This window comes from Cololabis saira, chromosome 9 (genome assembly GCF_033807715.1).
Source record: "Cololabis saira isolate AMF1-May2022 chromosome 9, fColSai1.1, whole genome shotgun sequence".
In the NCBI taxonomy this organism is placed as follows: Eukaryota; Metazoa; Chordata; class Actinopteri; order Beloniformes; family Belonidae; genus Cololabis; species Cololabis saira.
The window spans coordinates 28086544-28111143 of NC_084595.1; the positions used below are offsets into that span (position 1 = coordinate 28086544).

At 37.7% G+C, this 24600-nt stretch overlaps 1 protein-coding gene across 4 annotated transcripts in view; it reads left to right on the forward strand.

The window, feature by feature from the left end:
* The first annotated feature begins 1684 nt into the window (after window positions 1-1684).
* The window catches only part of LOC133450424 (ceramide transfer protein-like), a 34286-nt gene continuing 11370 nt past the window's right edge, over window positions 1685-24600 (forward strand). For 2 of the 4 annotated variants that reach the window (XM_061729045.1, XM_061729047.1), the window contains exons 1-7: window positions 1685-2265; window positions 3148-3282; window positions 5999-6115; window positions 18425-18532; window positions 20055-20193; window positions 21300-21386; window positions 21565-21722. In XM_061729045.1, the coding sequence (XP_061585029.1) occupies window positions 2176-2265; window positions 3148-3282; window positions 5999-6115; window positions 18425-18532; window positions 20055-20193; window positions 21300-21386; window positions 21565-21722 (834 nt within the window). In that variant the 5' untranslated portion in view covers window positions 1685-2175. The remainder of the gene's footprint in view (window positions 2266-3147; window positions 3283-5998; window positions 6116-18424; window positions 18533-20054; window positions 20194-21299; window positions 21387-21564; window positions 21723-24600) is intronic. The other 2 variants (XM_061729046.1, XM_061729048.1) reach the window with 1 other exon arrangement.

A 24600-nucleotide genomic window follows, 5' to 3' on the forward strand; every position in this document is an offset into this window, starting at 1 on the left:
AAGATAGAATCATAAATACTTGGAAAAAAAAAATGCATTTATTTATTTAGTAAAACGACACATAACCAGACACTCACAAAACACATTAATAAGATACAGGACATAGAAAAAGGAAACATACATTTTCCAAAAACACGAAATCAGGAAACTAAATCTCCCATTTCCAGTTTTTCTGCTATTATGCAAATGACAGGTATCTAGGCCGGATTATCCATGTACTGAACCGGGCGAGCGCCCAGGGGGCATCAAATCAAATGACTAACTGGACCATATGTGTCATATTTTGTTATTTCCTCTATATATTTGCTGGAATTGGAGCAAACAGGTAGAGCAGTAACCAATGATATAATAAAAAATACATGAAAATAATGATAATAATAATAAAATAAAAATAATTGGGTTTGAGTGAGTGTGCTGTTCCCTACCTTCACATCAGCTCATTCAGTAGGCCTGTCTGATTGTTTAGTCATATGTTGTAATAGTTTTGCATGTAGTATTCAGACAGGCCATATATGATGGCAGGTGGCAGGTTAGGATTACATAAATGTACGATTTCCTCCTAATCCCTTTGAACATGTTTTGGTTGCCTGTGAGGTTTGTTGATTTGCTTGTTTTTTTTATTTATAAATATTTCTTTTTACTTGTCTATATACATATATATACAGGACTGTCTCAGAAAATTAGAATATTGTGATAAAGTTCTTTATTATCTGTAATGCAATTAAAAAAACTAAACAAATCAACTGAAATATTGCAAGCCTTTTATTATTTTAATATTGCTGATTATGACTTACAGTTTAAGATTAAGATTCCCAGAATATTCTAATTTTTTGAGATAGGATATTTGAGTTTTCTTAAACTGTAAGCCATGATCAGCAATATTAAAATAATAAAAGGCTTGCAACATTTCAGTTGATTTGTAATGAATCCAGAATGTATGACATTTTTGCATTACAGAAGATAAAGGACTTTATCACAATATTCTAATTTTCTGAGACAGTCCTGTATACTGTATATGTATATATATATATATGTATATATATATATATATATATATATATATATATATATTTTTTTTTTTAACCATGTTCAAATAAAGGATTCAGAAAGAGAAAGAAAGAAAGAAAGAAAGAAAGAAAGAAAGAAAGAAAGAAAGAAAGAAAGAAAGAAAGAAAGAAAGAAAGAAAGAAAGAAAGAAAGAAAGAAAGAAAGAAAGAAAGAAAGAAAGAAAGAAAGAAAGAAAGAAAGAAAGAAAGAAAGAAAGAAAATTAATCCGGGTCTGACAGGTATAATGGCATTATACACAGCATTTGTTGTACGTGTATTCACACATAAATTAGTTATATTTATTCTTATGCAGTTAAAGTTAAAGAGGATTCCCCATAGAAAACAAAACAACGCTCTTATTCTTGTCCATGCAGGTACAGTTTCCGGCGGTGCTGTAACTGCCGTTGCCTTGACGACCAGGAGGCAGTAAAGCCTGAATTATGGTTCTGCGTTAAAGGGTACGGCGTAGCCTACGGCGTAGCCTACGGCGTAGGTTACGCGGCGACGCGCACGGTACGGTGCGCGTCGCCGCGTACGCTACGCCGTAGGCTCTGCGTCGGTGTAACGCGGAACCATAAACCACCCTTAAAGCTCCGGCTGGTGGCCGCGGCTCCTCCCCCAGCTCCCGCTAGTGCTAACAGGACTGCGGAACCAGCAGGGTCGCGCCGAGCTAGTCGCTGCAGGCTGAAGTTGAACCATAGTGTTCATACGAAAGAGTTTTGATACGGTTATCCCATCTGCGGTGTAGATAACTCTGAAGAAAAGTCGTGAGTCACCAAATAAAGTTAGTGTTAGCTCAGTCGCGTCGGTTGACAGCTAAATAAGTTAGCTAGGCTTCCTCGACGTCAGTTTCAAAACAAAGCCAGGTAGAAGCGGTGAATTAGACCCCGCTGTCACCTTAGGAACAGCTAGCGTCGCCAGAAGACTTAAAAGAAAGTGTGACACCTATTCGCTCAGTCGATGACCAGTTTAACAGCATTTAGTCCGGGGTTAAGGTCGAGTTGAGCAAGCTGCAGCTGAGCAGGTCTGGACGTGACGCCGTGCAGCTGATAACTAATCACACTAACGTTCAGCCGCGTGATTCTGTCCACAACATCACACTCGGATTGTCTACAAACTCGGAATTCAATGTCCGAAAAAAGTTCATCGTCAGGTTCGGAGGATGATGTGGAACCAGAATCCGCACAGCCTGTGGAACTTGGAGGTGTTTTAAGCAAGGTAACTTTATTAGTTTGAGTTGTGTGTTTCTGTCTTCTGAGTTACTATTTCTGATTTGATTTGATTTATTTTATTTTTGTACATGTAAAAAAAAAAAAAAAGAAACAACACTTCATGAGAAGTTCAAGAAAACAACAACAAAACAAAACAAATAATTTCATCCTTTAAAACGTGCTAACTTGATTTACATGTGCCAAAAAAGGAGTAGGAAGAAGTGTAAACTTATTTAGTCCTACCCCCATTCACTGATCATTTAACCTGTATTTATAAATATTCACACACTGTACTCACACTGCTAAGTAACAGTATTATTATTATTATTATTACTATTATATACTGTAATTATACTCACACACATCCTTATACATGCATGCATACATACATACACATAGTTGCATATTTCTATATATTTGTACACATATGCCCATATATATATATATATATATATATATATATATATATATATATATGTATGTGTATATATATATATATATATATATATATATATATATATATATATATATATACACACACACACTTTGCTGCCCCTTTCTGTACATAAATATACACAGATCTACTCATTCACCCAATAGTGTTATCTGCAGGCCCCTAAAAGCCACTAAACCCCTTCCTCTTTGTACCTCGTGAGAATCATGTTTTTATATATTTTTTTTTAAACTGGTTAATGTTTGGACATTTTTTTAATTCTGAATCCATTCACTATAAAGGCGTGCGGCTCTTAATACATTACCAACTGAAAGTCACGTAAACAGCACTCAGAATTTGCATGCTTTTAACTTTATTCCTGTTAGATTATTAAGGTTGTGAAGTCTGTTGATTTCATGGAGCAGCTCTATACTAATACAACTTTTTTGTTCCCAGTGGACAAATTACATCCATGGGTGGCAGGACCGATGGGTCGTGTTGAAAAACAATACCTTGAGTTACTACAAGTCGGAGGATGAACGGGAATATGGCTGCAGGGGATCTCTGTGCCTTAGCAAGGCTGTCATCACAGTAAGTATGGTTCTCGTATGAGGAAGGATACTTTTCCGCTATCTAAAGCATGAAAACAAACTATAATGACAGTCAGTACTATGTTTGTACTACAGTTTTCAACTCTTTCATCATTAATCTGGTGGAATTTCCTCTATTGGTCACAAATATTTTAATCACATCTAAACACTGGATTGAGCTTCTGTGATCTACGTCCCTCCTTGAGTTAAAAGGCACCTGCTTTTAGGATCCAACAGGAGGCTTGACCCTTGTAGTTTAGCACACAAAGCCAGTCAGTCTTAAGAGATTATTGAAGCATGGTCTCTGCCCTCTTTTTCTATGACTGTTATTGTCTACTTGTAAATACTGTTTCTTAAGGTTAAAATGTAAGCTTTGACTGCATATTTTAGATATTGGACTGGAATTTCTCCTGCACGGATGAGATAAGCTGAAGTCTCACTCTCTGGTTAAATATTCACTTTTCGTTGGGCACACCACCAAGTACATAGGCCAAACAAATGGTTTACTGTGAATCATGTTACTCGGTGCAATAGGATTATTTAACTCAGAACTGGATTGAAATCACAGTATAAAAGCTTACTGTAAATTTCATCCAGTGAGAATGCATGTTTGCCTTAAGATAATGACAATTGTTGTATGCGCACAACAGTAGGGGATCTTTTTTTTTCTAGTAAAGTAACAGCTTTTCCAAGAGTTTATGGGTTTTATTACACTTTTGTAATTATATGACCCACACAGCCATCTCTCACTCCCCTTTTCTTCTCCTTTCGGCTTTTCCCTTCAGAGGTCGCCACAGCGAAATCAGTTGCCTCCATCTGAGCCTGTTTTCTGCATCCTCTTCTCTTACCCCAACTATATTCATGTCCTCTTTCACTACATTTATAAACCTCCTCTTTGGTCTTCCTGTGGGCCTCCTGCCTGGCAGTTCATAACTCGGCATCCTTCTACCAATATATTCACTATCTCTCCTCTGGACATGTCCCAACCATCTCAGTCTGGCCTCCTTGACTTTATCCCCAAAGCCGCTAACATGTGCTGTCCCTATGATGTAGTCATTCCTGATCATATCCAATCTGGTCACTCCCATAGAGAACCTCAGCACTCATCTCTCACTGCCTCTCTTTTCTAAATATCTAAACACACTTCAATTTAAAGAGACTGTAGTATGAGCACTCGGGAATAGTAGAAAACAAGCCCTAAAGCTTTTTTTCTGACATAATATCAGTGCATTATCCACCATTTAGACATCAACCCGGACCAGACTGTTCTCATACCTAAACGCAACATGCAGGACATGTGACTTTCAAAAAAATTCCTTTTATATGACACAGTCTGTTATCAAAAGTGCCCATCAGTTCAAACTGTTGTTTAGGCATTTTTATTTACAAGTATATTACATTATTTTGTAGAGGACAATCTCATATAAGCAGATATTATTTCTATTTATTTTTAAATGCTATAATCTCTTCAAAACAAACATGTATGCACACACAGACTACTTTATAATCTCTGTGCTGGCATTGAAGATTCCTGGGTGTTGAACATGGAAAATAAGCTAGTGCAGCATGGTTGAATAGTACTGCTTGCAGTAGAGGGAAAGGCAATGTTCCAGTCAGAATGAAAGGGTTATAAACCTGATTGTAACATTGAGGTTTATGGTCTGTGTCTGATACACCACAGTAAGATAGATGACGGTAACTGGTTAGAGAATTCTTTCATGGCTCCATACACTTGATGTTGTTATTGTTTTCTTTTACAGAGATATCTTTAAATTGAATTATATTTGTGACGTTACACCAGCCTCTTTAGGGAAACTTTTTGTTTTAAAATATTGGTAAGGTTAGTAGAAAGTGTTAGAGTTGTAGAAGTAACTTGTGAAATGTGCTGAAAATGTCTCATCAATGGTATTCAAAGTTGTATAGACTGATACTTCATTTGAGTACAAGTTGTTGTCACTGGCAGGAAACAAGGCAGCACATGACCATCATTCAGCAAATTAAATTAAAATTAGGCAGCATAAAGTTATGTCACCTGATAGGGCAGTTGTATTCTTGAGGTCCCAGAAAAGGGAAAGCAATGAGAAAGCAAGGACATTCATATGAACTCTGTTTTATGACTTCTTGTGAATGTTTGCAGAGCAGATCTGCTCTCAGCTGAGTGTAGTGGTCAAATTCCAGTGTGAGAGGAAACGAGTGAATTCTTTCTTGCACATGTTTGGGTGCCTAAGGCACTCAATGCTTGAAGCTGGGTGGGGTGCATTGTAAAAGTGGAGGAGTGTAATAGTTGAAATAATCCTCCTTGAAGTGGAAGGAAAAGTTATGAAGACCTAGGTTCATGCTGGAACAGTTAGTGTTTTGCTTTTCTTTGGGCAGCTCTGCTGTAGTCGTCTAGGGGTGGGACAGCAGACATGAGGCATCAGTTTTCAGTAAAAATGTCTGTTGATTGTGTGGTTTTCTCTGACTGGGTCCATGTGTTTCTACAATGTGCCATCAAGTCATCCCCTGTTGCAGACAAAGAGCTGTTAAGATCAGCATTGTGCTGCTATTTCTAATTCCATTGACGAAGAGAAAAGCTTTACCGTGTGTTTTATATTTTGGTATTCAGGTTAAAATTATTTACTTTTGACTGTTGTATTCCCTGAGCATAGTCATGCAGTCTACTTAACTCTATTCAATCCCTGTTTTGTCTCTCTCTCTCTCTCTGTTCCTGCGCACAGCCTCATGAATTTGACGAGTGTCGTATTGACATCAGCGTAAATGACAGTGTTTGGTACCTCAGAGCAGAGGATCCTGATCACAGACAGCGCTGGATAGAGTCAATAGAACTGCACAAGGTGAGTAGCTTGTTTGTTTTATTTTATTAACACTGCTTACTGCGCCTTTCTAGTTGGTTTCTTTGTTTTGTCATGTGTGTTTTAATTTGCATTAAATGTATCGGAATTGCAGATATTCCAGAGTGCTAACTCCTGGTAGACAATGAATGAATGTTCCCTGTGTCTGAATCAGCTATTTAATTATTTTATTTATTGCCTATTAAGTAAATAAAAATGCATTAATTCATTTGAAATATTTAGGTTGAATTTGAGGTCAGGGTTTGTTTGTTTTTTTTCCTCCTTGGCCCAAGACCAGACAAGGAGTTATGTGCTTTTCGTTGTGTGAGCTGGGTGTGGCAGGACAGAGGATTTGGAGATACACTGGGAATGTGTGGAATCTGGGGAGTGAGTAGTTGATGTTGGGGTATCCCTAGTCATCAGAACATGGGGAACTATGTTGTACTGAGTTTCTGAGTTAAATTTAGAGCTGCCACTAACAATTATTTTCTTGTCGATTTAATCTATCTATTACTTTTTTTAGATTAATCTTTTTTTTTCTCCACTTTTTGATACATCTTTCTGTTAAATGCCAAGCAATAATACATTTTACCATTCTTACAATTTTTTACTTGTGAAAAAATAAAATAAATGCCATACCAAAGTAAAAATAAGGACAACTATTGTGCAAAAAACAAAAACAAAAAAAATCACACATAAACGAAGAAAAGAGCCCTGGAAGTTCACTACTGATTCAAACCGGAAACCGGAAATGCTTCGCTTTCAATCGAACCAATCACAGCCCTCTCGGTCTGCGAGTGGACGGCGTCTCCTCGAAGCGTAGTTACAATTTTCAGGAGGTGCACGTCAGTGACGGCGCAGGTGACGGCGTGTCCTCTGCGTCGATCCAAACCACACGCCGTAGGCACGGCGTCATTTTGACGCAGAAGCATAACTGAGCCTTAAGGGCATCATTTGGTTTGTTCAGAACGATCTCAAAAAATCTAAAATAGTTTATTCAAAGCCCAAAACACTGTTTAAGACATCACTTTGTGTAAAAGTACATAATTCTAACATTCTGCCCGATTGTTGTAAGTCTGAATAGTTTTCTGTTTGTTAATCACTGCACAATTCACCTTGAATATGTTACTTTTTTTTTTACCTTAAATTATCTTTTATCAGGTGATGGCGAAAAAAAGGATTTTTATTTGCCAACTGTTATATTGACAGACAGCACAAAAACGACATTAATAGAAACCAATATTGTTTACTTTTAAGTGCCTTTAAGTTTACCTTCAAGTGCTCAAAAAAGACGACACGAGAGACAAAGTAGGCTGGAACACTTTGAAGCAAGTAAGCTGTTAGCATCATTGTTTTATTTTCTACACCAGAAAATGATGAAGCCACAACTTACACGTCAAAAACTGTAAAATAACAAACTACATTTAATGCGGCTAATGCGTTTACTGTCACTTACTAATTGGGTAAATGCTTATATTGTTGTAGTGTTGTCACTCTAAGGTTTAAAACCACATGATGTTTTATTTTGAGATGCTCACGCCTGGAGGTTTTGCTGCTGTGATACGCTATTTAAATTTTTACTGAGCGAATAGAGCACAATTTTGTTGGGGTTCTCCTTGAAAAAGTCCAAAATCTGATGCTCGAATCCGGTTTTAAGAGTTAGAAGTTTCATTTGATTAATGTATGCTACCTGTACTCACCATTGTCAGTGTGTTGTGTACATGCCGTATGCGACGCATCCACACACTTTATGCCAGTCGGCATATTTACTTTAACGATTTACTTCAAAGAGTCGTTGCAGCTCTAGTTGGATTGATAAACAATTTTTCATTGATTTTCTGTTCGAGTACCTTGAATGAGTCAGGAGTCCTGAATTCATGATGCAGCAGCAGAGTAGTCCTGACTAATAAAACACCTACACATTGAATATGTAAAACTACATAGTCTTTTGCACACTGTCTGACCCAGATTCAATTTGCTGTTCATTCTTTATGTTCAAAGTCCTCCATATATCTTTCAAAAAGTGCTTAGAGTTTGTTGCATCGTTGAAAAAAATGTTAATAAATTCTCAGCAAGTTTATAAAACTACACAAGAAAATACTTTTGGATACTTGGATTTGCCAGTATCTGAGCACAGTGGTTGATAGAGATCTCTCCAATTTGACTACTAGGTCGAATAAAACAGTCTGCATATTAACACAACTAAGTTACAAAATAACACATTTCACAACATAGATATTAAACATTTCTGTCAACCTCCAGTTGCATAAGTTACCAACATTGTTCAGTTGTGCACCCGAGGCCTGGTTTATGCTTCAGCATCAAACATACCGTGTATTTATTCTGTTTGGGGGAACCCTACACCATACCCTAGGGCTGGGCAATTATGACCTCATGTCAACATCACGATTATTTGTAACATTTTACCTCGGTTAGGATTAATACATTATTTTGCATGTTCACCCCACCCCCCAAACAAAACAAAAGAAAAAGTAAATCTCCACATACACACATACAAATGAGCTCTTTAAGGTTATTTATTGAATTTCAACTATTGAAATTGAAAATTAAAGTATGTACAAGATAGGTTACATTCCAATTTAGTATTAAAAACAATATGAATGAAAAAGTGATTTTCAGCTCTTTATAACTGGTACAAAATCAGTCATGTACACATCCATTGATCATAGTAACTCCTGTTCCTACAATTTTCTGAGTAGGCGTGCAACCCCACAATGGAGAAGCATTCGATCTTCACAAAATGTATTCAGTGTGCAACCGCACCTTATTTGTTGTGTGTGTGTTTCTGTGTGTGTCTGTGTGTGTCTAATAGTTAAATTTTATATATTGCCCTACATGGATGTCCACTCACCAATAACCATGGTAGGAGATTCTTAACTTTGCCATTCAATCCACCGAACATACATCTGATTCAGTATGTAGGTGCAGTAAGTGGGTGAAGGGTTTCTAGTTTGATCATCTTAGAACTGCTGCTCTTCTTTTTGAGGTTGATGTGGTCCTGCTGGTGTCATTGAGCTGAGACCACCAGCAATTACTCACATGTGAACCAAACGGGATGAGAATTAGGACCTCCAAGTCTGAGGAAATAGTCCCCTGTTGGCTGAAAAAGTTGGACAGATTAATTGTTATGCAGATTTCAGCAGTTTTGGGCATATTCCATCAGGAATAGGCCTCTGTTACCTTGGGAACATCTTGGTTTCTCTTGGGTGTCTCGGCTCAGGCTGTTACCCCCACAACCCAGTCCCAAATAAGTGGCAAAAGATGGATGGATGGATGATGTCATTTCCCTTATTTATGTCCACTTCATTTTTCATTTCTGCTCAGTATGGGAGTCTCTAATGCATTCTTGTGTAATTTACTGCTGCAGTAGTTTTTCTCTCCTCCTTTGCCCTTCTGTTATTTTAGGGATAGTCCTACTTCCCAGCAAGTGTTAAGTCATCTAGAACTAAAGAATTGAAAAATACCTGAATCTGGGGACAGTGTCAAGAATACATATTGCAAGAGTCTCAGGTGTGCACCAGGCTAAAGCTGTGAGCCTATGAGAAATGCTAAACGTTTCAACAGCACATTCAAAAGTTGTTTTAAAACCCAGTTGAACACAATCTTACATTTTTGCAGTGTATTGTTTTAGCAGGACATGTAAAATTAATTGTTAATTGCATCCGAGACTCTTGAAATCTGTAGGGCACAAAAAAAAGAATAAAATTACTATCTAATACTGATCAGTTGATGATGTAATCTATATAAGACAACCTATATTTAACTGAACATACAGTTTACTTTACAAAAGTATCTTCAAAAGATTTAAATAACCCAGTTTTCTAATGTTACTCTTTCTTATTAGTTTTGTATCTAATGTTTTATTTGCTACATGAAAAGTAATGTTGTGAGACCAATGAAAATATATGGCCTGTGAAAAATGATCACTATCCCGTGAATACTCGTTCGCCCTGCTTCTACACTGAAATAGAGCTGTGGATCATTTTGTTAGTGCTTCTGGGTGTTTTTTTGTTTGTTTGTTTTTTTTTTTTTAGTGTGGGTGTGAGTAACTGTGGGTCTCTGGTCCATTAGCAGCAGTGTGAGAATGTTCCAGGGTTATGCCTGGTCTGTGACATACAGTAACCTCTGTAAGATTAATGCAACACCACCTGCTGCATTACTGTACGTACTGTAGTGTCTGTGTTGCTCCCAAATGGAAAAAGAAGTACTTGCATCATGGCATACCAGTACGGTTTTCTTTTTTTGCAGCAAAGTCAAAGACAGCATCAGACTTAGTAAATAATGTTTCTGCATTTTTTTGGGGGGGTTTTCTGTTTTTTTTTTGTTTTTTTTTTGTTTTGTTTTTAAACATGCTCTCTACTTTTTCAGCAAATACCAGCTCCGACTCGTTCTAATAAGCCATATGTCAGGGTTAAAGTGATTACTTTGTATTTGATGACTATGTTGAGTTGGTGTAGATTTTTTTGTTTAATTGTTAGTATTTGAGTCCCGCCTGCTATTGATTTGCTGGAACAACAAACTGATGTTCCTCTGTTTTATTTTTCTTTTCTATAGTCGTAGGTGTACAGACTATATAACACAGTCTATCAACAAAGATGCAGCTACTTAAAGGAAAAGCATCAATAATGCACGCATTACAAAATAGACAATCACAGAATATGTGAATGTTGTAGATATTTTTTTCACAACGACCTCATGGGTTTTTGCACGTCATACTTGTGGTGATTTGTATACAAAATGATACACCACCATAGTATAAGTAAACAATTCAACCTCCTTTCCATGACAGAAAAGAGGCTTCTAATATCCAACAGCGTTTCTGTTGAATTGAAGAGTTAAGAGTTGCACTTTTGAGCCTTTTTTTGTTATTTTATTTGTTTTGCTCCTTATTGGACTGAGGCTAGGTTATTGTCACTAACAGATTAATGCATTGAATTCAGTATTGGTTCACAAACATGAGTAAAGCTTTTGAATGCCCACTGGTTACCTTTTTGAAAAAATAAACAATTTTAATTTATCTAACCATATTAGAAACAATGTCCTGTTGAGGGAAAACAAGAGAAATAATTGTGTTGGTTTTTTTTTTATGTGTAGGTGTACTTGTGTTGGTGGTGAGAAAAGTGGTGCTCAATGTAGTGTTAAGTTCAGCCCTTTATAAAATTACAATATTTTAATTGCTTGTTATACTGCAACAAAAAGTGATGAGGGACACAAGCTCTAGATTATGCTGAGAAGACTGATCTTTACACACATTTTAAACGGGTGATATGCGACAGTATGGGAATTGTGTATATTTTGTCATTTTGGATGAGATTTCAGCAAATTGGGAAAAAAGGGATAAAGGAGAGAGTTGGATGTAAATAAAGTATAGTATCCAGACAAATGCTGCTTCATGCCTCCCACTCTTTCTCTCTCTCATTCTCTTACTGTGTGATGTTATAAAGTGGGCAGCTTGACTCGCCCACTTTTTTCTTTCTTTTTCCCTTCATTAGTTTATTACTCCGACAGTCCCAGACCTTGCTCGTCTCTCTTTAATGCATACATTCATGCACTTCCACTCTTCCGTTTCTAAAAACCAGTGCACACAGTTATGGATGCTCACTCAGGGATGGATGCTGGAGAGAAAGACGGAAGAGATGAAAAGGTTTTGCGTATCAGGGTGTGTGGTTTCTTGCTGTATGTGTTTAGCAAGAGCAAAGCCAGTATTTGAGTGTGTATCCTCGAGCCTGTGTGCGAGAGCAGGCAACCTGATTGTAAGCAGACCCTGCTTCGCTTCGCTAAGGAATTACAAGACTCCTCCTCTGAGCCACTCTGTCTCTTCTGCTTCAGGGAGCATCTCATATCAGCCTCGCCTCTAACTGCTCCGAAGGAACTGACTACTTTTCCTTTTCTTCCTTTGATTCAATTATCTCTTTTCTTTGGTGAGCTCAGATAAGCCTTTACGGCTGCTCTTCTTCACCTGCTCCTCTTCCCTTTTGTTCTGTTGTTCTGAGGTGTGTCCGGGGAAACTGGATTAAAGATTCTGCATTGTCAGATCAGAGTGTTGGGAGCGACTGGCCATGTTGGGGCCAGCAAGCCGCCAGGACTGCAGCAGTGCCCTGCTCTGCTTTGGCTGTTGGAATGGCCGAATGGTGGGCTTATAGCATGTTGGCATGCTGCCTGTTCACTGTCACTGAGCACTGACATTAAATTACTGTGCCTGTGTTTTGAGATGGAGGATTTTTACACATGCCCCATTTTCCCCTGTCCATGCATTGCATAAATTATTTAATGATGTTTTATTTGCATGCATATCGACTAGCTTTACTATTGAACTTTAAATCATTTTATTCATCATTTCTTTTAGCTTTAGCTTTTAATGCACGTTTGATTGCTGGGAGTTTGTTTTCCAACAGCAATATGCTTAGATTTGTAAATATTGTTTGAGGCTGCTATCCTCTTTCTCTATACACTGATGTGTGTCAGTCATTATAAAAATATAAAATGTCCATTAACTTGTTTTGTACATGTGGGTGTTGTGTGTGCATGTTTGTCATACAGCGTACCAGGTGGATTAAGATGGCAGTCTTTGGTACAATTACACGTTGGTCATCTATTTGCTGCAGTGCAAGTTGAGTTAAAAGTATAAAATTTCGAATTTTATATATATTTAAAATTTTACACATGCATTAAATTTTTAGATATTTTATATAAACTTGGCACAAAAAAAGTAAGGAAATTTGTGTAGATTCATTCTTTGTGCAACAATGCTTATTGCCAATAAATCTTACACCATTGGAAAGCCTGTTTATTTCCCTTTTAATGGTGCCACATTAGTAAGGAACATGTATTTGTGGGATGAGCAGCAGAACTGAGCATGTGGTTTGTGCCCATGTAAAATTTGCCAAATCTTCTCTGCCAATGCCAAACAACTTATTTTGATGTTACTTTTGCGCTGGTGTCTGAAACACGTCCACTGGAACCTGAACATGTGGAGGATTGTTATGTTCAGCGATGATACCAGATGCTGCCTACGCAGAGAATGCTGATTGCTGCAACTAGTAACATCGTTTGGTGGAAGCAATGTGATGGTGTGGGGCAGCATCACATCCATCACACACACCAAACAAAATGGCAAAATATGTATTTTGGCATTGGCAGAGAAGATATAACACATTTTTCATTGGCGCAACCCACATACTCATCTCTGCTGTCATCCCACAAATGCATATTCCTAACAAATGTGGCACCATTTGAAAGGGATATAAACAGGCTTTCCAATTCGCAAGAAGCATCGTTACAACAAAAAATTGACCAAACACAATTGTCCTTAGTTTTAGTGCTAAGTTTATATAAAATTATTTTAGTTTTGGATGACCCTCACTCATCCACTAACTGATGCGTTTTGGGTTTTTTTCTTCGCTCTCGCTCTCATTTTTTTTCTCCAAAAACATTAAACTCTTCTTTGTCATCCAGCCAGTAACATTTAATATTTATTGCACTTTATTCCTTAATTCAAGAAGAAACCTGTGTAGCATAACGTTTAAATATGTTAGCTAAATGGTGACAAAGTTTCACCTGATTTACAAATGGGTTGTGTATACAGTTTAAAGATTGTCTTTATACTAGTTTTAGTATTACGGTATTGAAAAGATTTGTAGTACCACTCAAGGTCAACAGCAGCATTGGATGCATGGTATATGCATCTATTTGTTCTTGTCATGGATTATTAGTGTTTCTGTATACTTGAGTACTGACAGTTTCATTTATTTTTCTTAAGGCTACCATAACATTTGCCAAATAGTCATTCCAGCTCAATTCTGTGTCGTCCTCGTCATTTTAATGAACCCATAGAATATTTTCCAGTTAACTCTCCTGGAATTTCCTGTATTGCATTCACATTGGCATTATACCATGCTATTTTTTTGTTTTGTTCTTTCTTTGTTTCAGTTTATTAGCTTTTTCACCCCAGAAATTTTAAGAGTTTAAACCCAAATCCAGGCAGGTGTTTGATACTCCAATAGGTTGTATTTTGAGGTTTTAGATCCCACCCTATGACAATAACACATTCTTTTATCTTCACAAGTTGTGAACACAGCCTGTAATTGGTAAAGATTAATGACAGTCAGACCACTAGTAAATGTCAAGGTGTGTGTGTGTGTGTGTGTGTGTGTGTGTGTGTGTGTGTGTGTGTGTGTGTGTGTGTGTGTGTGTGTGTGTGTGTGTGTGTGTGTGTGTGTGTGTGTGTGTGTGTGTGTGTGTGTGTGTGTGTGTGTGTGTGTGTGTGTGTGTGTGTGTGTGTGTGTGTGTGTGTGTGTGTGTGTGTGTGTGTGTGAGATACCTTTTTGTGGTAGCGTGTAAATCACAATTTTAATTGCTCAACATACTTTATTTCTGAGTAAATTATCTAGTGATTAAATAAATCTGATCTTTATGTAACTTTATATCCTTATATAACAACAGTCCCTGGATCAATTTAACAAGAAAAAACCCTGACAGAAAACACTGAGACCTTTTTGTCTTGTCTTGAACACTCTCCCACTCAGCTCACCCTCTGCTTACCAGTATTTAACAGCAGTTTTCTGTCACTCTGTTGTGATATGAGAGTCTGCAGCAGAGGAATGTGTAAGTGCTTCGTCTTGAGACTGTCACCTGACCTGTTCTTCAGTTTCATCGCTGTTCTTAAGACATTTTTCTGCATCTCCTTTGGCCAATAGAAAATCTTAGTCTTGTTATTTTTATTATCAAGAGGAAAATTATACTCAGACATGGTGGAACCCAAGCTGATAACTTAAGTTATAACACTTGCAACAAGGCTTCTAGTTTTTTCATAGTAAAAGTAAAAGATTTTCAAGTACTGTTGTTCACTCTGGTTAAAGATGGGTATGGATTATACTTAGACTTCAGTAACGAGCTATAATTTTTATTTATTTATTGGTGCCTCTCTGTCATGGATAATTGTTAACAGCTACATGTGGGACAAACACAAATATTTTACTTTGGTGTGGTTGCTGGGAGTGCTTGCATATACAAAATGACTAATAATACTCTTAAACTTTGTTGCGTTAGCGGTGCAAGGAATTGCACAGAAATAAGTTGGCCACTTCAAAGATTTAATACCCCCACTGCCACTCCCCAATGCCTAGTCATAGATGTGTTTTACAGTACAGTAGGAGACTGAACAGCGGTCCAGAATTGAGATGAGATTTTCCACAATAGCAGTGGTGGTCACCACCTTAAAGGAGCCGGTGGTAAGAAATGGCCAAAACTGGTACTGCAGTCACTTTCAAAATATTGTTGAGCGGCGTGTACCCTCCCCCTCCTCCCCCCGACCAGAGGTTGCCAGGTAGGCTGCAGAATGCAGCAGGAACGTAGGCTGCCATGGCTGCGATAATTAGAGCCGAGCTGGCAACCCGGATGCCGAAACAATACTGACTTGGTGATTGGGAGATAGGTGGAGGGTGGAGCTTCAGAAACAATACTGACTTGGTGATTGGGAGATAGGTGGAGGGTGGAGCTTCAGAAACAATACTGACTTGGTGATTGGGAGATAGGTGGAGGGTGGAGCTTCAGGCCAAAACAAAAAATGACAACATAAACATCAGTTGAGGGCTGCAACTCCTCTTTTTAAACTGGAATATCCTGGCTTGAGTGCTGTTGTCAGTGACATAAGTATTTGAAATGAACATGATTTTTAAATGTCTGTTGACATATCGGGGTCATTTTATGATTTGTTTTATTATTGCTCTTACATACAGCTCCTTTAAGTTTTAGCACTAGCAGAAAAAGCAGCACCAGTTGAAACAACTTGTAACATAACAAAAGACATCAATGATAGTAAATAGTCAGTAAAACAGAAATAATACTGGAGAATAATACTGTGAAAATGTAATAACATAAATCATTTGTTATATGAAATAATCTGGTAACATTTAGTTGTTTTTTTTTACATCAATAATTAGAATATTGATGTAAAATGAAAAAGCACCCTACTACTTCTCTAAATTGGCTATTACAATTGCAAATGTAAAGAATACCCCTGACATGATTTAAAGCGACACTACGTAACTTTTCCACCTTAATATCATATTTCCAGAGTCATTGTGATGGTACATCAACTTCCAACAGGTTTAATGACACCTCTGTCATGGTCTGGGGGGATCTGTATCGCCTTCACTGGCACTATGTAACTTTGAGGAGCATGGTAGGAACCCTGCCACACTAAAAAACTACAAATCGTTACGACTTTGACTGCTTTACGGCATACGTCATTTCCCCCTCCTTCCCGATTCGTAGTCGAGACGAAAATGGGCGGGGCGTGGAGCGCAGCTCCGCAGAAGCTGGTAACCCGTTGCTGCCTTGTGGCTGCAGCAGCTCCACACACAACAGACGTGGGGAAAAGATCGCTAATGGTTTAACTTTTCACCGCTTTCCTGCTCGGAGGCAGAACCACGGAGGCCGGCCAATTATCTGAGATAACAAATTAAAAGAGTAAAAGATTCGTCGGCTCGGTTGGATCGCGGCTGTAACGAGTCCGACCAAACATAACGTTCCTCAGTAAACAAACAAACGCAAACAAACAGACTGGCGTCGGATCAAAACACGGGTTTATTAAACCACAAACAAACACTCACAGACCGGGGTCGGATCATTCAAACGGGTTTTATTCCCCACTTCTCCAGCTAAACGCAGTTGCTGGCCAGCTCTCTGCGGTGCGATTAATTTTGTTGAGGAAAAAATATTAACTATTTGATTTGTAGCTGCAGAGGAAAAAAATAATCTCACGAGGAAAAAAAAATATTGCTCACGCCTTGGAGCCTCTTCAAAGCAGTCAAAAAGAAAAGAGAAGTAAGAGTAATACAAAACATGTACTGTATGTTATACTATACTAATTTATTGAAACACATAGCGAGTCAAACATTTACCAAAGCAGCTGCCAAACACTCCTAAACAAGGTAGCCGAAGACGTGGGTTGTGCAGAACTGCGGCAGTAAATCCTTCTAAAGAGTGGCGCTCCGACGAGGAGCTCCATTCTTTAATAGGGATTTCATATGGATCCAGACCGTTAATAATCATTATTTTCTCCATATACCGCTCCCTGGCTTCCTTGTTTAAGGTATCCCGGTAAATTCCAGTTCCTTTCCAGCAGTTTAACATCTTTTTTTTTGCGTTCCGTCTGTTCACTTTGTAAAACAGAAAAGCGTCCCGTCTTCTCTCAAAACAAATGCACGCGACGGGACAGGAGTTTTCCGGCAGTACGCGCTGGTGCTCATGGGAAACGTAGTGTTCTTTCTGGTAAAGCACTACCGCTTTTGTCCAAAAGATGCCGCCAAACTCAGAAAAGCTGAAAGTTACGTTGTGCTGCTTTAAATTGAGAGTTGTCCTTTACTGTGAATTTGTGTAATCTCCAGTCAACTGTGCTTATATTATGCCTTTTGCTATCGGATTTTTATGATCTCTCTTCTGTGTTGAAGAGAGATGTTCTACGTACTGTATCAGGAGGTAATGATAAAGTTGTAATACAGATGGGCTCTCCATCAACTCTGTCACATGTTGGTACACTGAGGAGTTCACAGACAACTCAATGGGTGCAATGTGCCCAGGTCTTATAGCTACTACAGTTGAAAGTTGGTGTGAGGTGTTTGGGCTCACAAACACTAGATGCCCTTTCTTTTTGCAGTATCTGAGCCCCATATATTGTAAGGGCTTCTTCTCCTGGAGAAAGTGGATTTTTTTCTTTATTGAATAACAACGTACCTGATGAAGACTCATCTAAATTATTCTCATAAGAAATTTGGAACTGTATGGTAAGGGTGTTTTGGTTTTTTAAGAAACATGTGACCTCATGTGTTTCATGGAGTGGACAAACTTCTTTTATCTACTGTACCTGTGCCCTCTGTTGGTATCATGATAACCTAATTCTGGCCCTCCAATCTAATGACAAATCACAGCCACATTTGATCATTTGAATATTTCCCTCTTGATGTTTCATATTTCATATGTCTTAAAAAATAGTTGTACTGATCCTTTCACTTATTATTATTATTATTATTATTATTATTATTATTATTATTATTAAGATTTAGTTGAATTGTACGTTCTATTCACTGTTTTACTTCAGAAGGCTGCAGTAAAGACTACCTGGTCGCTGAATTGTTTTATGTTTTCTTTCTCCCTGATTACTTGTACAGTAGGTCCTGATAAACATTAATCACTGATGACTCATCTTGCGTTTGGACTGAACTGATCTTGTGTTATCTGTCTGCTTCTCCTGTTTGTTGATTCATATGTCTCCTCTCCACTGGACTGAAGGCTGAATCTGGATACGGTTCAGAAACAAGTCTGAGGCGTCATGGTTCCATGTTGTCTCTCACGTCAGCAGCTAGTGCCTTGTCTTCCACATCTACATCCTCCTTCAAGGTAAAACACAATTAAAAGGCACTGAGCCTGTTTTGATATGTTTGCATGTTGGTGTGCGACCTCGGTGCACACCACATTACGTTGTATCCGTTTTCTGTTAGTTTGGTTTGTGTTTCCAAGTTTTGTTTTCACTTGAGCCCAAATGTCGCGCCACATGACAACAGTCAGTGCGGCCACTGGTCAATATCAATGTTGGCAGTGTCATGTTTCCATGGCAGCCACTCTGAAGAAAAGACCTAACACCCATAGTGACACAACATCACCCTTTGACCAAGAGTTACCCCCTTTTTTTTATTATACTGTTTGTTTGTACCACTCTAAGCAAACTATACTCAAAAGTTGGACTTCATTTTTAAATTATACTGTTTTGTAGATGAAGCACGACTGCTGATGAAAGTCATTTGCCCGTGACTGCATGCATTTTTTTTTCGCCATGATTCCTTGGGGACCCCATAGACTGCAAAAAACAATGGACAAAGAATGAAATTGCATGACCCATTGGTTTCTGAAGAGTGGTGTGAAACCCATCTTGTTCGGGAAGTCAATGGGAACACGCCCACCACATGTCAATCAAAGTTAGCTTTAGCTACCAGCTCGTTCAGCAGATTCCTGCTGAAATATCTGTAGAGCTGCCAGCAGATGTTTACAGCAGAATAAACCATTTAACATGTTGACTCAAAGGCAAATTCAAAAATGATTCAAGCTGGTTAGTAGAAATGCCTGGTGGTTTTTCTAAGTGTGGTGCATGACAATTACGGATGAAGAAGTGATAGTGGCTAGTCGTTGGCTGAACCGATTGTCATTCAGTCATATTAGACAAAAATCTTACACTTTTTATATAAATACTCCTGGCATGGTACGAAAAAATTCACCCCCCATCAGAGTTGTCATTGGTGTCAAATCAAACGAATAGTGCCAGTATAAAAACATAAGACACCCTGACTTTAAATATGTCCGTAAATATGTTAACAGGTCACTGGGACTGATTAAAAGTACATGGCCGTATATTTAACATACAGCATTCAGCATGAGACTCGTGCATTTCAAAAGTTCACATGCTCTCACGCCACACATGGCATTTCTCATGCTGAGAAATGAACTTTACCACACAGTAATTCCAACAGCCCACCTTACAAATGAGTCAAAGGTGCACTACTGTGCGCTGAGCTCTGGAATTACCGACCCATCAGAAAATATAATTTTTGTGTTTACCGGCTAAGGTCTGAGTTTCAGCTTCAAGCGTTCTGTGAATGCGTAGCAGAGTTACAACACGCATAACTCTAAAACACACACACACACAGTAACCGAATAACCACCACCATTCAAGGGGTCCAATATCGTTATATCGATTTCATATCGCCCAGCCCTAGCCAAGATATATTGAGTTTTGTTTTGTTTTTAATTAAATTCCAATCACAAGTTAAATGTCTAAACAAAAAAATAAATGTCTAAAGAAAAACATTTTTTGTGGTATCTGTCTGTTGTTTGCATGTTTTTTTTACCTCCGTCTTTCTCTCCTCAGAAGGGGCACAGGTTGCGTGAGAAGCTGGCAGAAATGGAAACCTTCCGGGACATTCTGTGCAGACAAGTGGACACCCTTCAGAAATATTTTGACTCTTGTGCTGATGACGTTTCCAAAGATGAATTTCAGAGAGACAAAGGTAATCTGTGAACGATACTTTATATATTGTTTTACTGTTAATTAGTTTTTAAACAATGACATTCAAGATCCAATCTTTTATGGACAAAAATGTTTGAATATTATTTTATCTACGGTTGTGTATTTATGAAGGAATTGCTCACAGTAACTCCTGAAGTGTAAAATCTTAGGCCCCGTTTACACGTAGCAAAAACGGTGGCGTTTTCATGCGTTTTGGCCGTTCGTGTACACGAAAACGAAGCTCAAAGTCGCCAAAAACGATCATTTCTGAAAACTCCGGCCAAAGTGGAGATTTGCAAAAACTCCATCTTCACGTTTGCTTGTAAACGGAGGGAAAAGGACATTTAGGCTTCAGAACGTCACATTATACCACAGAAACATCACCACACTGCAAAAACTCAAAATCTTAACAAGAATATTTGTCTCTTTTCTTGTTAAAATGTTTCATTTTTAGTCAAAAAAAATCTCATTACACTTAAAACAAGACTCATCACTGGAAAAAAGTGAAAATTTACTTGAAACTGTCAAATAACAAGTTATTTATCTGGTGATGACTCTTGTTTAAGTGTAATGAGATTTTTTGACTAAAAATGAGACATTTTAACGAGAAATAAGACAAATATTCCTGGTAAGATTTTGAGTTTTTGCAGTGCAGCGTCATGTGTGCGACCTGTGTTTACAATTTGTTTGGCCACCGTCAATATTTTCTTATATTTGACCTGTTTTATATTCTAAAGTCGCACTTAAAAGTAACTCCACTTCTCTGTCACTCCAAACGAAAGACTCGTTCCATCTTGGAAGTAATTGGAAGTTACTCGTGTCATTTGTTGACATTTTTTTCCAGGATTCTGATTGGCTAGCATGACTTTATGCTTCTCGTTACACTGCCCCCTGCAGGTTTGGCTGCTCATAGCACCTTAACACCGTATTTATGCGGGTTCGTGTAAATGATGTTTTTTTTCATAACGTAGAGGGGGATATATCCATTTTTGTAAATACCCGGCTATGTGTAAACGTGGCCTTAGGCTTTGGAAATATTCAACTGTATGCTGCGTAGGGAAGAGACATGTTAGGCTGTGCTCAGATTTACTGCTGTTTTCTTACCAGTAGTAGAGGAGGATGAAGATGAATTTCCCACCACTACAAGACCAGATAGTGAACACAATCAAAACAACAATGGCAGCAAAGAGAAATGTAAGTCTACCTTACCCATTCTTTAAGTTGTTCGTGTCTGTGGGAAATCGAAATCATTTTTGGTTCGTCTGCCAAGAATTTATTAATTTTAAACAGGAAGTTCATAAAATGTATGTTTTTAATCAAGTCATGTGGCTGCTATTACATTTCAGTATGTCTTTGTTCCTGTCTGTGCCAGTGTATGCTCCTGGTAGTCCCAAAGGTATGAATGGAATAGACTTTAAGGGTGAAGCCATCACCTTCAAGGCCACCACAGCAGGAATCCTCTCAACTTTGTCCCACTGCATCGAGTTGATGGTTAAACGGGAAGAGAGCTGGCAGAAGAGAGTGGACAGGGTAATAGCAACAGAATACACACATGCTGCAAAAAGAATATCTGTGTCTAAACTTTATAAATGAATATTGCACCATTTTTTTTTTTTTGTTTAAAGTGTTCAGTGGTGTTTGAGGAAAGGCTTTAAAATTCAAATAAGGTTCTGAATTTGGTTACTTGGTAGCTGCAATAGTTAATTGGCTGTATGAAGGAACAGATGAGACACAGTTGTTATGGTTATAGTTAAAGGATATTTTGAAGACAGTTGTGTGAATTACTGATGTGTAGTTAGGGTTTTACCTGTAGTAATTAAGGGGACCGTGTAACCTTATTTTGATGAATCAGAGCAGATTTATGATGAACTGCTACTCAGGAAATGTTCTTCATCTAAAACAACTTAAAACAGTCATAAAAGTCAAGCAGATGCTATTTGTGTTGTTTTGTTCCTTCATTTTTGCAGCATATAATTCTTAATCTCTACATTGCAACATTAACTGTGGTGTAAAAATCCACAATATAGCATTTGCTAAAACCGCAATTTAATCTTTGAGGTTTGAATTGGTTTGAATGGTGAAATACGCTAATCTCTTCGTACTCTAGTGGCTAGATTGGTTGCACTATTAGAAAATCCTCTGCCTCATTATTCGATTCAAATACTGCCTGCTGTGAAATTTCTACATGTTAAACCTAGATCTCCAATTAACTTTTCAACATATCTGACTGTAAAACCCACGGTTCAAGAAGGATCATTTTCATTATGATTTCAGGATGAAGTACAAAGCTATGTGACATGATTCACTGAGCAAATACTCCTCCAATTCTCAACCTTCTATGCATCTGTGCCATGTATTCTACTGCTAGCACAATCCATGAAATAGCAAAACAAATCTAAAAGTCTGATTACAAACACACATGACAAGCAATTTTTCCAAATATTTTCAATGTAAGAGATGGCTAAGGAGTGGTTTGCTATGGCAACTACACAACTCATATTCTGAGCATGTGTCCTAATTGCTGCCTGCTGCAGATAATACACATGCTTCTTTTGAAATATTCCCAAAACCCCACAAAATATAGCTTTCTTTGTACTCTTCATTAATATGCACTTTCCCTTTTATGTGTCTAAAACCTCTTTGATCGTATCTTGCAAAGTTTTATTTTTTATTATGGTGTCTCAATATATTTCAAAGGAAATGTTAAAGCTCGTGAATGGTAGATGATTTTGAAAGATGACATTTTGAAATTGTGTTCCCTGTTTGACTCCCTGTTGTGAAAGTATTTTTAGATTTTCTGATCTAATCAAAGAAGGCACGTCCCCTAACACCATTTAAAATGGGGAAATCTATTAGCGTGCTTAAATTTCAGTTCTCATATCCAGAAAACAACCATTGATAAAATAGGTTTACAAGTATTAGCTGTAAACCAGCTATCAAAATGCACACTGAGTAACATTACAATACACATACATGTTAATCATGAACTTGAACCCTTTTTGGGTCTGATCTGTTTAGGTTATTCATGTCTTGTGTCTTGTGTCTTTAAAGCTATGCTGTTTAGAGCTCCTCGTGCTGACTTGATGTTGATGTTGTCAAACCAGTTTGGTTCTTTTTCCCTCCCCTTGTGTAAAGGCGTGTCACCCAACCCTAAAACTCACAAAAGCTGGGAAGTGTTTTCAGTTGGACTGGCTGAGTGAAACTGTTTGAACCTTATCTGATTATTTCAGTGTGAATTTTAGCTGCCAACGTGGGGCAGGGAAATAGTAATAGAAATAGAGCACACCTTCAAAGGAACGAAACACTTCAGACTTGTACAAACAGAACATGACTGCTCGGACTTCACGGTACAATTTGTGGAAACTTTCAAAACAGCGGAGCACTGAACTGCTCAAGCACCAGACACAAAAATGGATACCTTTACAGACCTCCAGCCGCCTCTATACAGTAGGTCTCTCTCTGTGTATGTAGCTGTTGAACACAGCTGACAACAGGATCAGATCCTGTTTATTTTGCCTCAGGTGCCGTATGTCTACACCTTATTTTATACGCTTTTTAAGTTCTCTCTGTTTAGTTTGGTGAACATTGTTGATTGGAAATACAATGTGTTTTCAGCTACTGTTGTTTTGTCTGCTTGCTTCCTTTTTTCAGTGTAGATAAAATCTCCCTCAAATATAAACTTGGGGCGGAGTACAAAACTAAGCCAACATGACATTTATTGTACGACTCTAAGCTAGATAAAGTTGGGACAGTAGAGAAGAAAAAAATGGTTGGGGGTGAGTCTTAGTAAGACTTTTATTTAACTCCAGACAGTATGAACCCAAGAAATTTCATTATCCTTATCTAGTCAACTTAATTTAATTTGTTAATACATACTGTATTCTCTATTTCAGGCCAACCAGCACAATAGAACAAGTTTGAACTATATCATTTTTACCACCTTGTATTGTTGTCATTTCTTTTATACATATATATATATATATATGTGTGTCTTTATTTAAACTTGAAAATCATTGAGGGCGAGCCCTCATTTACAATGACGTCGAGCAATACAAAAGTAAAAACAAAAAAAACAAAGACAAAAACAGAACAACAAAAGAGCAGTCAATTAAACAAATATGAAGTTACAATTAATAAATAATGTAACAATAAAATCAATTAAAACAGATACAAACAGTGCTTAAAAGATTTAAGATCAGGGATTTAAAATGACCAAAAGATACTAGTGAATTCATTTTTAGAGTGCTTTGTAATGAGTTCCAGGTGGATGGTGCAGAAAAGCTAAAATATGTTTGAAAACATTCTGAAATCAACTATAAGAAACAATCAAGCATTTCAGATTTTATTTTGTCCCACTTATCCTCTTTATGTGCCCGAAAGCCTTCAACAGTAAGGGATCATTGAACTT